The sequence below is a fragment of the Erpetoichthys calabaricus genome, chromosome 5, assembly GCF_900747795.2.
Source record: "Erpetoichthys calabaricus chromosome 5, fErpCal1.3, whole genome shotgun sequence".
Classification (NCBI taxonomy): Eukaryota; Metazoa; Chordata; class Cladistia; order Polypteriformes; family Polypteridae; genus Erpetoichthys; species Erpetoichthys calabaricus.
In genome coordinates, this window is record NC_041398.2 from 196,216,658 (window position 1) to 196,231,985 (window position 15,328).

At 39.1% G+C, this 15,328-nt stretch overlaps 1 protein-coding gene across 4 annotated transcripts in view; it reads right to left on the reverse strand.

The window, feature by feature from the left end:
• Nucleotides 1–10,830: 10,830 nt before the first annotated feature.
• Nucleotides 10,831–15,328, reverse strand: part of LOC114652147 (uncharacterized) — a 381,858-nt gene continuing 377,360 nt past the window's right edge. For all 4 annotated transcript variants that reach the window (XM_051927670.1, XM_051927672.1, XM_051927671.1 and 1 more), the window contains one exon: nt 10,831–12,595. In XM_051927670.1, the coding sequence (XP_051783630.1) occupies nt 12,562–12,595 (34 nt within the window). In that variant the 3' untranslated portion in view covers nt 10,831–12,561. The remainder of the gene's footprint in view (nt 12,596–15,328) is intronic.

The following is a 15,328-nucleotide window of genomic DNA, read 5'->3' on the forward strand; positions in this document are numbered from 1 at the left end:
GGGTAGTGTGTACCCCGATGTCCTGGCTAAATTGGCCATCATCATTGTGGCCCCCTAATCATCCCCCATCTCTAATTGGCCGTTTCTGACCACTTCACCACCTAATAGCTAATGTGTGGTGAGTGTACTGGCACATAATGGCTGCCATCGTGTCAATCAGATGGATGCTGCACATTAGTGGTAGTTGAAGTGGCTCCCCACTTGCTATGAAAAAGAGCTTTGAGTTGTGAGACAAGTGCTGTATTTAATAATAATTATTACTATTCACTCATTGTCAACAAATTAAGCGATCTCGGAGTCTTTTAGACAAAAAAGCAATAATCTGTCTGATTAATGGGCCACGCTCCTGGGGCTCCTTATCCTCTACAAACCTGTGAAATGTGATGAACAACAGGAAACCATTTAGTCCGCCAATCCCGTTTAGCTAACAGCTAAGCTGCCCCAGTATCTCAACGAGATTCTTCTTAATGGCTATCAAGGGTTCTGCTTCAACTACAGTTCATGTCTCATTTAGTTTGTTCCACAACTCTTTATGTAAAGAAGCGCTTCCAGGCTTCAGTTTTAAATGCACTTCCCCTTCATTTTCACTGATGTCCTCAAGTACGTGATTCACTGCTAAGCTGACAGAATGTGGCTGGATCTACTTTATCAATGCCTTTGAGGATTTTAAATACCTAAATTAGTTCCCCACACAGTCTCCTCTACTCAAGACAAAGTTTTAATCTCCGAGTCTGTCAGAGTAGGACATCCATACGGTCTGGAATGCACTTGGCTGCTCACCTCTGCACAGCTTCAAGTGCTGATCTGTCTTTCTTGTACCGTGGTGACCAGAATTACCCATAATACCCCAGATACAGTCTTACTAATGCGTTATATAGTCTGAGGATGTCATCCCTTGGCTTACATTTGACAGTTTTTATGATATAAGCTAACATTTTATTTGTCTTGTTAAATGCGGCTGTGCATTGCTTAGTTGATGAGAACATTGCATCAACATAAACCCCTAAATTGTTTTCAGTTTGCTCCTTGTACTGATAGTGTCTACCATTTTGTATTTTTCATTGACATTCCTGTTGCCCACGTGTGGCATTTTGCACTTTACATTAAACTGCATTTTCCAGGTGTTTGCCAAGTTCTGAAGGTTGTCCAGATCTTTTGGAATTCTTTTTGCTATCTCCTCAGTGTCTGCCATCCAGCCAGTTTTAGTGTCATCTGTCAATTTGACAAATATACTAACTACACTGTAATCAATGTCATTAATATAAATCAGACAAAGTAAAGACAGAGCCCTGTGTCAGTTCATAACCTGGTAAACCACCTCCACTTCAAACAATTGTAGGTCACGCTCTCCAGGCAATATTCACTTGTTGGTGAGTTGGCGCTCGCTTCAACAGTACTATGGAAACGCAATCATCTCAGCTCATCTTCCTATCTTCTATTACTGGGGAGGGTTGCAGTGAACAGTAATGGAAATGTTGGAGAAACGGCATAAAAGGAATCAGAAGGTGAGGTTCCACTTCTCCCACAAAGACCCTCTTAATTCAATCTTATGGGCACAAAATGAAACAACATGCAGAAGGGAGCAGAGTTTGGGCAGTTTCTGAAGAAGTAGTTTCAGAGTCGCTCTCTGCACATGGAGAGTTACATTTTGGTGTTACACCAAAGAGAGTTCAGTTTGGGAGAATGACGTTCCCTTTACTTGACCCTCCTCTGCTTGTTGTTGCTCGAGTTGAATTCATCTTTTAGAATAGAACACAAAACATCTTTTATTGTGACTTGTGCCATGGAGTTAGTTTTATGGGTGTAGTAAATAGAAGGAATATAAACCTAATTCTTGATGAACTATTATATTCAATATGCTTTATTAGTTAACAAAGGTTTTCATTACTATTGTTGAACGTCAATAGAGCTACATGATGCGACTGTAGTGGTGTCCCAAGATCAGGTTGCTAAGCTTGTCTGGAAATAGCAGTGTAAATAAAAGCACAGCAGTGTGGATCGCCCGAAGCAACGATAACAGGATCAGTGGAAAAGAAAAGAAAGACGACAGGATTTCATCGACGTTAACCACGATATTAGATTGCAGAAATGACTTTCAAAATATATATGCTTTATATTTCATAAGAAAAAAGCTAGACAAGTGAAATGCATGGCTTCACTTAGATTGGTGCCACTTTTGACAAGCAATTTCAGATCTTTCAAAGCAGGCATTTACTTGTAAACGTTGTGATTTGCACATTTGCAATGACAGGCTAGGCAAAATATTTTTGATGTGATACAATGAGGAACATAAGTATTTGAACACCCTGCGATTTTGCAAGTTCTCCCACTTAGAAATCATGGAGGGGTCTGAAATTCACATTTTAGGTGCATCCCCACTGTGAGAGACAGAATGGGGGGAGAAAAAAAATTCAGGAAATCCCATTGTATGATTTGTACAGAACTTATTTGTATTGCACTGCTGCACATAAGTATTTGAACACCTGAGAAAATCACTGTTAATATTTGGTACAGAAGCCTTAGTTTGCAAATACAGAGGTCAAACGTTTCCCGTAGTTCTTGACCAGGCTTGCACACACTGCAACAGGGATTTTGGCCCACTCCTTCACACAGATCTCCTCTGGATCTGTCAGGTTCCGGGGCTGGCGCTGAGCAACACGGAGTTAGGTTAGGTTAGGTTTCTTTATTTAGTAATGTTTACACAGGAAAACATGAAATTTGCCTTGAGTTTCAGCTCCCTCCAAAGATTTTCGATTGGATTTAGGTCTGGAGACTAGCTAGGCCACTCCAGAACCTTGATATGCTTCTTACGGAGCCACTCCTTGGTTAACCTGGCTGTGTGCTTCGGGTCATTGTCATGTTGGAAGACCCAGCCACGACCCATTTTCAGTGCTCTGACTGAGGGAAGGAGGTTGTTGCTCAAAATCTGACTATACATGGCCCCATTCATCCTTTCCTTAATATAGTGCAGTCGTCCTGTCCCCTTCGCAGAAAAGCACCCCCAAAGCATGATGTTTCCACCCCCATGCTTCACAGTAGGGATGGTGTTCTTGGGATGCAACTCCTCCTTCTTTTTCCTCCAAACACGGCGAGTGAAGTTTAGACCAAAAAGTTCTAGTTTGGTCTCATCTGACCACATGACTTTCCCCCATGCCTCCTCTGGATCATCCAGATGGTCATTGGCAAACTTCAGATGGGCCTGGACATGTGATGACTTGAGCAGGGGAACCTTCCGTGCAATGTGTGATTTGAAACCATGACGGCATAGTGTTCTACCGACAGTGACCTTTGAAACTGTGGTCCCAGCTTTCTTCATGTCATTGACCAGCTCCTCCTGTGTAGTTCTGGGCTGATTCCTCACCTTTCTTATCATCTGTGATACCCCACGAGGTGAGATCTTGCATGAAGCCCCAGTCCGAGGGAGACTGACAGTCGTCTTTAGCCTCTTCCATTTTCTGACAATTGCTCCAACAGTTGATCTGTTTTCACCAAGCTTCTTGGCAATTGCTCCGTAGCCCTTTCCAGCCTTGTGGAGGTCCACAATTTTGTCTCTGGTGTCTTGCCCATGGTAGTAGTTGGAGTCTGACTGACTGTGGGGTGGACAGGTGTCTTTAAAGAGCTCAGAAAGGTGCTACTAATTAAGATTACTAAGTGGAGTAGAGGTGGACTTCTTAAAGACAGAGTAACAGGTCTTTGAGAGCCAGAATTCTTGCTGATTGCCAGGTGTTCAAATACTTATGTGCAGCAGTGCAATACAAATAAATTCTGTACAAGTCATACAATGTGATTTCCTGAATTTTTTTTTCCATTCTGTCTCTCACAGTGGGGATGCATCTACAATGTGAATTTCAGACCCCTCCATGATTTCTGAGTGGGAGAACATGCAAAATCACGGTGTTCAAATACTTATGTTCCTCACTGTATTCCTGTGAGTCTACATTGAACGAAGAGCATGAAGAAAATAGATGGACAGATATAGAGGTACATCTTCGATAAAAGAGGTGGGCATCGAATGAAATCCAATAGCAAAGTCTGAAGGAATAAGAGATCAGCGGCCACTTAAGGAGTGCTACTTATTTTTACAATGAACACAAGAGACATTTTGACTAAAAGGTAATACACAGGTTAGCTGACACGCATGCATCTTTTTTTGACCCGTCCTCTGAGCACATTTTCAGAAATTAACACAAAAGTTGCAGTACCAGCAAAAATATCATCGTTTATTATCAACATGTGATGGCAGGCTTGCTGCACCAACAGGATCAATCTGCGTGCTACGATGTTTGATGAATGGTTCAATGCGGTGAAGCAAATCATCAAACTTAAAATGCTGACATGTGAATGTCTTCATGGTGTTTTTCTTCATCCATTTCTTGCACAGGCAACACCAGTGTCGCATATTCCCCATCGTAATACTGTAACGTGATTCATTTATAGGTCTTTTCTGTGTCGCAGTTGCCATCTTTTTTTTTGCTCCTTCGTAACAGCATCAGAATGCTAAGATTTTTATTTTTAATATCTTTCTTCCTTCAACTTACAACACAGTGAAACCAGACGTTGTTTGCTCACCATGATAATTTCTCACACTGCCACCTGGTGGAATGCTCCAGATTTACTTCAAGCACATGCGCACGTATAGTCAGTACACGGCTTGCCTAGCAGTGGCGTCCTCAAGCTCACGCATCACGTAGTGTTGAGTTTATCCTCGTCTTTACACAGCCTGGCACAAAGGTGCTGCTGCAATCTGTAGCTCCACTTCTGCACACTATCAGGGTTGACAGGTACTGTGACTAAATACAGGTTATCTGTGACCTTAGGTGACATCATACGAGCACCAATACAAGCAGAAGAGGTGCTTTACACTTTTATTCAGGCATTTTAGAATAACTTTGAAGCAGACACGGATTAAAAAGAAGGCAACAAATTACCAATACAACCTGATTGGATAGAAGCTCATCTCGCTAGGCATTCAATATGCCTAAACTGGGTGGCACTTTTCCTTAATAATCTGACTGGTTTCTAATTCAGCATGGTTTCTACTAGGATGGAATGAGTGAGACACCCTAGGCTTCCCTTGGCTTCTCTATAGGCTCTGAAATTTTGCCCGTTTTGTGCTTTCTTAATTCATCTCTTGGACTCACGGGACATCATAGTGTCATGTTCAGGCCTCCTGCCCTTTGACCAGTCCTGTCCAGGGACATCTTATGTCCTTAAAACTTCTACCAACTCAGCTGTAGCCCAAGGGTTAAACTTGTTTTTTTTTTTACCTTGCATGTTTTCAACTTCCGAGTTAAGGCCCGTAGTTCTTAGTGTATACTATTTGTGACCTGGTATTCATACAAGATCTTATTTCTTGTCGGCTATATGGAGTATCAGAAGATGTTTTTCTGTTGACACTTACGTTTTTCCAAATACATGCTTTATCACTTGTGAGGGATGGTTGGCATCTTTCCCAGGCTATCTCCCTAGAACTCCTACTTGGCAGCCCCCCTAAGTTGCAACGGTACCTCAGATTCCCACAGGGCTGTATGGGAATTACTATTTGTTGGCACTGCCCCGTTAGGTTCTGTAGTTGCTGCCAGGGGGAGCTGTAGAGCCCTCCTCTGGGCTTTTATACCACACTGCTGACTAGAACATCGCATAAAGATAAATGATCTTGCAGATCATCTAATTTGCTCTACCTCATTCTCTGTATGAAATGTCCTGACATCGCACTCTATGTGGGAGAAACTGGGCAAACACTCCGCCAGAGAATGAATTTACACAGGTTCCACATTAAACACGGCAACACAGATGTTCCTGTAATGGCCCACTTCAATAGCCATGGACACTGTGAGAGGGACTTTAAAGTCACAGTGCTTATGGGCAACTTCAAAACACAGCAAGAGAGAAAAGAATGGGAAGTTAAACTCGTGCTAAAATTGAATACATTACAACATGATTTGAATAGAGACAAGAGTTTTATGGCCAGATATGAGGATTGTTTGCATCTTTCAGACTGACAGACAACCTGTCTACAGATCTACATTGTTTTGAAAAACTCATCAGAAACTTCAAAAGGCTTTGTGGACGGTTATCTTATCCAAAGATCTTGACTAGACATTGTTCTCCTGTCTTGCTTAATAAATCTTAGCCTGGAAAAGTCTATTAATTTTTTACATTTAAGACTTCTCACTTAAAGGTTTTCTAATGTTGTATCTGTCCTGGTGTGTACATAAACATAGGGAACTCCAGTTTGTGTATTATATTTTGCCTGAAGAAGGGGCCTGAGTTGCCTGGAAAGCTTGCATATTGTAATCTTTTTTAGTTAGCCAATAAAAGGTGTCATTTTGCTTGACTTCTCACTACATCCATAATGGCTAACGCAGTACAACACCCCAGTACTACAGCCACACCTGGTAGGAATTTCAGACATTCCTAATGAGCCACCTGGTAAAAAAGAGCCAGCAGCCTCTCAGAGACAACCCAAAGTTGGGAGGATGAGGGATGAAGCTCGTCAGTGGAGGAGTTGAGGTGGAAGAAAGGAAGGAAAGAGAAAAGAAGTGCTTCCTCTTTTCCTCTTCCCTGACAGCTCTATCCTTAGCATCCTTCTCCCAATATACCCAGCATCTCTCCTCTGCACATGTCCAAACCAATGCAAATCTCGCCTCTCTGACGACTTTGTCTCTCAGCCGTCCAACTTGAGCTGACCCTCTAATGTACTCATTTCTAATCCTGTCCATCCTCGTCACACTCAATGCAAATCTTAGCATCTTTAACTCTGCCACCTCCAGCTCTGTCTCCTGCTTTCTGGTCAGTGCCACCGTCTCCAACCCATATAACATAGCTGGTCTCACTACTGTCCTGTAGACCTTCCCTTTCACTCTATTACTCCTGACACTCTCCTCCACCCATTCCACCCTGCCTGCACTCTCTTTTTCACCTCTCTTCCACAATCCCCATTACTCTGTACTGTTGATCCCAAGTATTTAAACTCATCCACCTTCGCCAACTCTGCTCCCTGCATCCTCACCATTCCACTGACCTCCCTCTCATTTACACACATGTATTTGGTCTTGTTCCTACTGACCTTCATTCTTTTCCTCTCCAGTGCACATCGCCACCTCTCCAGGGTCTCTTCAACCTTCTCCCTTCTATCACTACAGATCACAATGTCATCAGCAAATATCATAGTCCACGGGGGCTCCTGTCTAATCTCGTCTGTCAACCTGTCCATTACCATTGCAAATAAGAAAGGGCTCAGAGCCGATCCCTGGAAGACTGCATGTTTGGCCAAACTGTTGAAATGTGCCTGATCTTTGAAGTCACCTCAAGTAGTGTACAACAATGCATACAAAAGACTTGCATGGAATTACACCAAGTGTGTATTATGTAGTGTGTATCTACTGTTGGTCAAAGGTGACAGGCCTCTTTTATTGGATAAAGACTGGACCAGTTCATTACGTTTAGACCTGTCAGCAGTGCAAGTTCTTCAACAAAAACATGAAGACACAGATTGAAACTTGTTACTTTAGAGAGACCTATAGACACATGGGATACTTAGTGTGGTGGACAGTCAACACTTTTAGGACCTTTACAACTCGACTTGACGTTATTTTGGAGAGGATAGGCAGATTGGATTGACGAATTTTGTTTGGCTTGATGTACAGTTCTTGTCAAAGATTTTCTGATGTTCTATAGTAGCTACAGAAACTATTGAACTATTACGTTTTAGGTAGCTCTCTGTACTTAAGCCTATTCTTGGTGTGCTTAGATTTATTTATAATAGTAAAGCTACATATAAATTAAAGAGTAGGACCAGAATTCAGTAAACCACTCACGGTACCCTAAAGATGCCCTGATTAGGGAGCCATCTAAACTGACTACTTGTTCTCCTACTAGTTTGAGGGAACTGACTGCTCCTAATGTTTGCATACTCAAAACGACATCAGCCTAGAGACATGATGGGACTGGAAATTAGTTTAATGTAGAACTCAAGACTTATTTGCAAGATTATTTGGTGGTGAAGAGTTTACAAGACTTAATTTGTCACATATTTAGCAGTTTGTAAAGCTTAGACAGAAGAAGGTTCAAAGTGCAGCCTGAAACAGAAACATGAACAAGATGTTTATATGTAACAGATTACCTTTATTATAATAAATTCCTGTGCTACAGATCAGAAAATACCTAATCAGGTACAATCTGAACACTGCATTGGTAAAATTGAAATAGTACAATCTCATTCTTGGAGATGATTGGAGATGTTATTAAAGAAAAGAGAGAAGTAAAAAATAAGCCTGTTCCCAATATTTAGCTAATGTGACATATAATGATATTTAAAAGGAATGATCAGCAAAATATCCAAGTCTCATTTGAGAATTCTTAACACCACTAGCAAATTAAGTTTATTATAACCCTCAGCTAGTGAAAGATCCAAGCCTTTGATTTCAGAATGTCAGCAAAAACAAAGCATATTGCTTAAAGGAATGAAATGAAGGACTTGGATTTGTGTTTGAAATCACAACATTCTGTGGAGTTCTTTGTGCTAGACAGATTACCTTGACAATGGCTTGCAAACATCTGGTTAAACTTCTGCCTGCTAGAATTTGGAGTCTATGATTTTAATTGCTTATAGTCAGATCATCAATACATTACCTAGAATTGAAGTTTCAGAGGTGGTATCTTGTCAGACCCAGTTTTAAGTGTCACATATTTCTTAAAGAGGCACTTTGATATCAACAGTAGTAAAGATTTACCTGCAATGCTTGTGATGAAATTAACATCTTGTGTTCTGCTCTTGGGCCGAACTTGCTGGGACAGCCTGGCCTGGACAATTTGGAAGTTATTTGGAATCTTCTCTAATTGTAGATGATCTTCTGGACAGTAAAAGGTTGGTTTCCATTGTTGTTTGGAGACTTGTAGACATCTCTGATGGCCTCGGAGAGCTCTTTTGATCTCATCACACACAACACAACACAACATACGCTTCAGCAACAAAGAGCAAACCAATCTAAATGTCTGAGGTGTAAGTAAGCCAGGTTCAACAAAGTTCCTCTCTAATGATGTTCTAGTCATTTGCTCCTGATCTGGTGCACCGGATTCTAATTTAAGTATTTCAGGTAGTGATAAGTGTAGGAGTTTACTTAGTTCTTCCACAGGTGAAATTGGCATTTATGTTTATTTAAATTATTCAACAATAAGACTACGAAATGTAAATGTGGCATAATGTTTGTTATCTCAGCTTTATCTAAAGATTCAGTTTAAATGAAGATCATTATGTCCACATATGTTAACAAGGAAAAACAATGAATGGGGTGCATTTACTTCTTGATATGACTGTAGAAAGGGTCAGCTACAACTTTTAAAATTCTGTGTTTGACATCACAGTAATACCAAAAAAAGCACCAGTGAAAAAACAGAAGATAAAAAGTAAAATTGGATTATAAAAACAAAACTCTTTTATTATAACTACTGCGCTTTGTGATCATTGAACCTGTCATCTTGAAGGTGAACATGATCTCTTTAATTCTCTTTTTTTATTTCCAGGATGGTATCGCTTTAAAGAAACTTTACATTTATAGAAAGGACAGACAGGATCATTAAGCATGTACTTCACAAAAGACTGCTCAGACTACTTGACAGATTAATCTTGGAATTATTTTGAATTTACACATTTCCAAAACACTGTAAGCTGTGTCTTTCTCAGTCAGTATTCCACTAAAGCCGGCACTGCATTATGTGACTTTACAAGTGATGTTTAGTAGCGGCCTTCATTTACATGGTGTTAGTGGGTTGTGGTGTGTGCTCATGACTGCTGTTATGTGCTGTGACGTCCTGAGCAACTCAGTCATTGAGGTCTGTTCCTCACCACAACAGAATCAAGCAGGTTTGATTTTGTCTTATGTTGTAGCAGTCAACTGTGTGTGTGTGAGAATTGATCACCAATGGTCACTCAGCCAGAAGTACGCTGCAGATAGAGGAAAGACTCTTCCACCCACTGTCACTTGTTTTGTCATTGTATGACAGAATGGAAAAAGTAACAAGATGGGCTGAAACTATAGCTGAACTCACCATACCTGGAAAATACTCATTGAGCTAACAAGACTGTCAGGCAGCATGTTAACTGTCTGTCAAAATGAAAAGTCTTTATTGTGAGCTGCAGGCCTTATTTGAAAAAAGTGTCACTACTGTCATGTTCATTCCTTTGTCTTTTACTTCTTTGAATTGCTCTCAAGTACTAGGGTGTTGTACCATGTTAGCCATTATGAATGTAGAGAAAAGCCAAGAAAAAAGACACCTTTTATTGGCTAACTAAAAAGATTACAATATGCAAGCTTTCGAGGCAACTCAGGCCCCTTCTTCAGGCAAAATGCTCTCAAGAAATTTAATATAGTCTGAGGTGTCATTTTTAGAAGATTCCTGGGATGAAGCGATCAGAGCTCCACCACTGCACTGTGGCACATTTAAATAATTTGTGCTTCTCGGATTTTTGAAGCTTGGATCTTTCTTTTTCTTTTTCGCTTGGGTGGGGGCAGAATTTTGCTTTTTTTCCTATGTATTTCAATCCGGATTCATTTTGAAGTTAAATCCAGAGCTAAATGAGTAGTAAAGTAGTAAGTAGTATGCTGTTTTAATGTTCTGCGTTTTTAAAATAAGATATGAAGATCAGCACTCATATGTGCATAAAATGTAAAATACTGAAGCCAGGGCCTAACCCAGCACAGAAGAGGGGAAAGCACATGTGAACTTTGCTCGGAGACCAAGTAGACTGTGCTTCAAAACTAGGTGTGAAAAGTCAATATACAACTAGCTGGGCAAGTTCAAAACATGAAACAACACATAACAAGCGCATGTGCTAAAAGTTTTTAATAGTGTCATTAAACATTAGGGTTTTGCATATTATACAACACATTTGCAAAGAGATTTTCAGAACTTCAAATGCAGCATCCTGTCCTAAAATCAGTAATTTTGTGTGTGACTCCACCAGCCCAAGTCAATGCTGCTTGTTTAGTAACATAACAAGGGACGTTTACAGAACAAAACCTTACTTACACATGCCCCTCTCCACTCTCATAACACTAAGGTTGGTAAATGGACTTGAAAGCACACAGGCTGGGATTTGAGGAAGATGACAAACACACGAGTACAACAACTCGATACATTGATAAACTCTCATCAAGCAAGTACACGTACTGTATGTGTTGTCTTGACAATTACTGAAGATCAAACATGAAGAGAGAAAACTGTCCTGCAATATAAAGTGGAAATTATATTTCAAACAAATTTTTCATTTTGTAAATAAATGTTTTATTGCTAGATTTATTTTTAAAGCTTTCCAACATAACAGTCTGCAAGCTAAACAGCAGAGGCCAAATTGGAGCTACATCATCATGGCAGATTTTTGCATCAATCCAGTTCATAATTGAGGATACTGGAATTTTCATGCTACATATTATGCTTCTTTTGACAAAAACATCCACATTTTGATCTGCTTTCCACAGATTAATTGCCACATGTTTCAATATAAACCCCTGACCTACAGCTTATGTGGAAAACTTTAAGCTTTCTATCTATGATAAAGTAAGAATAATAACAACAATCAAAGAAACGAGATATAATTGAAAAAGAGCGGAATTCTGCTGAATTAGACCACATCCATGACCAGGATAAGCTGGTTCAGAAATGGAGGAAAGTAACACTTGCTTAGTTAACTAAGTTCTGATATGGTCAGAAATAACCTTTTATTCAGGATCGAAAATCCAGCTATTAACAGAAAAACAGACAAACAAAAAAATGGACTGCATTTCCGATGTTCTTTCAAATTCAAAGAAAAATCCTAATGAGAACTGAAGCACGGCATTTTGGTTTTAACATCCGATGTCCTGACACAAATAGTCATGGAGTGATAGACATTTTTGTTTTTTTCTTTCCTCAGTTCACTTTATGAAAAAAGATTTTATGTGTGCTTACTTATAATTGTTGAAGAATGTGTTGCTTTATTAAAATTACTGCCATTGTACTTTCAGAATTAGCTGAATTCTAGCATACCAGATGACCACAAACTGACTAGAATATTTAGAATCAATGGCAAATGTACAAATAAGGGATTTAGACAAAAAATATCTGCCCTTGCTAATGTGAACAAATCGAAATAAATTACACGTCTTTACATACTGTATTTGTACAATTTGAAAAGTTGAAACATTCCTAAAACACCCCAGTCTCAATATGGAAGAGAACATGAATAGGAAATGCACCTTTATACATGGCACTAACATGCTAAAGTTGTGTTAGCTGGGTTATTTTGAATTACTGTATTTACTGACTATAGGTATCCTTATAAATACAGTCTTACACTTGTAAAAATAAAAACACGAATGCTAAATGAAAAGAGTTAACAATACAACTGCATTGCACAAAGAAATCTCTGCTTGAACAGTATGCATTTTGATTTACAGTAAGAGATAGAACACAAATATTTGTACAATTAAACAAAATAATATTAAAAAAATAAAAAATAATCACTGCTAGAGGTCACCAGAGCGTCTGATTTGTTGTTTTCTGTAAAGTGGCTTTGAAGGTTCAAGCTTTGCTTTCCATGGGGTTTTTATCAACTCTAAAAAATAAACAGGAGCAAATGTTAGAACAAGGAGAGTCACTTTTACAATATATTTGCATTAGTCATTACTACACTTTCAGTTCATTACAAAACAATGAAAAACTCAATGTTACAAATAATACTAAATATTTAATGCATAAGTATGTTTTTCACAATATAAACACAAGTACATTTGCCAAAGTTCACACATGCATGCCAATGATGTAGCTAACGTATGGAAATGGAATGGCGTTAGTGTGCAGTTTGGAAAATGTCAAATAATATTTAAAGTACAGTACATCTGCTTTGATGTCTCCTTGAATGATTCTACTCTTTTCCTAGTTTTATTAGGCTTGAAGGTAAAATGTATCGAGGAGGCAGTTTAGGTCCAGATCAGACCACCAAATACCAATCATGTATCATTTTGATTTTGAAATATTAATATCCACTGGAAAAGGTTATTTTTTTCTGAATATACACCGTTATTTTCTTTTTAAAATTAAACAATGTTTATATTCAGTTCTCTGTGCTGTGCATGAAGTGACTGGGCACAGTCCCAGCTGAATATTTCTACACTTCATTGTCCCTTTATTTTCAGTGTTTCAAGTGTTATAATAAGGAAGGTCTTCTTGGAGAAGTTAGGAGTCACAAGCATGAAGGAAGAGACAGGGAGAAGGACAGAAGGAAAGAGATGAAGAAGCAGCTATATAGTCACACCTTAACATGCTCAAAAATCTGTTACGTCTTCAAGGCCAAATGAAGGGTTTCTTTATTAACACTTCTAGCCATTTGTGGAATTGGTTTAGAAAAGAAAAATATACAATGTGTGTAGAAATTATGGCCAAATTAATTAATACAGCACCACACATAACCCCATGACAGCAAATGAACACACACTTTCACTACAAGTTTGAAAATGGTTTTACTTGGAATGTGGAATAGCGTTTTACACTTAATGCTCAATGCTTCAACCTCTGCTGTTTTATTAGCTGTACAATTTTGGAAAAGCCAAAGAACTACAGCTGTAGCTATGGAACAATGGACTGCTCCACATTGCTGTCTTTGTGACATGTGTGAAAACAGAGTAGAATCATTTAACACAAAATAGTTAAAAACCTTCAATAGAAACAGAGAGTGCCATGTCTAAAGTGTTTATTTGAACACTAGCTGTCCCCTGCGGCTGCACTCACATAAAAGTGAAACAAGGGAAACTTTAAAAATCAATAGACGTTGGTACTGTATCTGATTGTGGTCAGGTCTGACGGGACAGCATCCCCCACATCGGAAAAAGAGCATGTGGCTGTGATATCTGTGGCAATCAGCAGCTACCCTCTAAACACACGTAGCTCTGATCTCTCTCTCAAAAACGTCAAACATTACTCCTTAATAATCTGTAGATGATAATGTCTGTTGAACAAACAGGTATCGCTAGCTAAGTGGAGGCAAGGTACACTCCATCACGTGGCTAGAGGTAGACCAACTTGAACGGAGGCTGGCGCGTGAGTGAGGAGGGCCCCATCCCCCTCCCCTCGGCTCGCAGTGTCTCTCTCTGATTCACACAAATAAATCGGTACCACAAGTGAACTATGATACTTAGCACGATGACAAAAGTCGCAAAATCATCTGGTATGTTCAAGCAAATTATAGAAAAAAACTCGATCTAAATCCGATAAGTAGTTCTTTTGTGAAAAGTGGACAGACAGACAGACGTTGGATTTATATATAGATATAGGTGTAATGCCAGATCTGCACTATAAAGTACGCCTAGTTGATTAAGATAGTGAATTTTATTCAACTTCACATGTTAGTGAATGGACTTTTGAGAACATCATTTAAGGTCATTTATTTCATTGTAATTTTTGTGCAATTTTACCACACAGGTGCCATGGACAGCAATGCCATTACAGCACTTCTACTTACAGAACACCATAAAGGCTTTAGAACCAGGATACTCCTTTCAAACTTTTAAGGGATTGAGTGGCTGAAGATGTTGTCTTTTTCTTTTCAAACCCCACTCATTAATGAGATACACATCTCACTTATTGAATTTGACGGCTTTACCTGTGATTTTATTCTGCCACATCAGCTCAATCCTCACATTGCAGATCTTTTTTTCTAAGGATATCATCTGAATGATGTGTGAACCTGTGCAGGTCAGTAAATTTTGGTACTTACATTTTCTCTCTTCGGTTTCTACTCACGTATTTTATTTAAAAAGATACATCATGATTTTAAACTAAAATACTCAAGAGCTCTAATGTGGGAGGGCCAGCTACTCTGTCAATCTGCTGGTTTTTTTTTAAAAAAAAGTTTTTTATGTATTGATTTCCACATGTAATGATAATATTTAATAACAGGTATTTAAGTTTTGAGCCATATTTTAATTTTAATGTGTCTATGATCTGAGATTTTGCAGGTAGGGAAGACTGAAGTTTTGAGTCAAGACAATTCTTTCAGCTAAGGAAGACAGAAGTTTTGAAGCAAGATCCTTATACTCACTAATCATGGCCCTGGAGAGTGGTGACATCATGCTAGTTGATTAGCATATGCAAAAAGAAATTTCTGCTGTACTCTGTAGATTTGGCAATATTAAACTCTATGAACCTATAACAAATTTATATGGCTGTATTTTGTCAGATGTGGACATGTCAGAGGGTATCACAATGGTCTGCTGCCAATATCAAAACAGCTCAGGCACCAGCATGTCATTGTCTGATTGTTTTTTTGGGATTTAAATGGTGTATGAAAGTG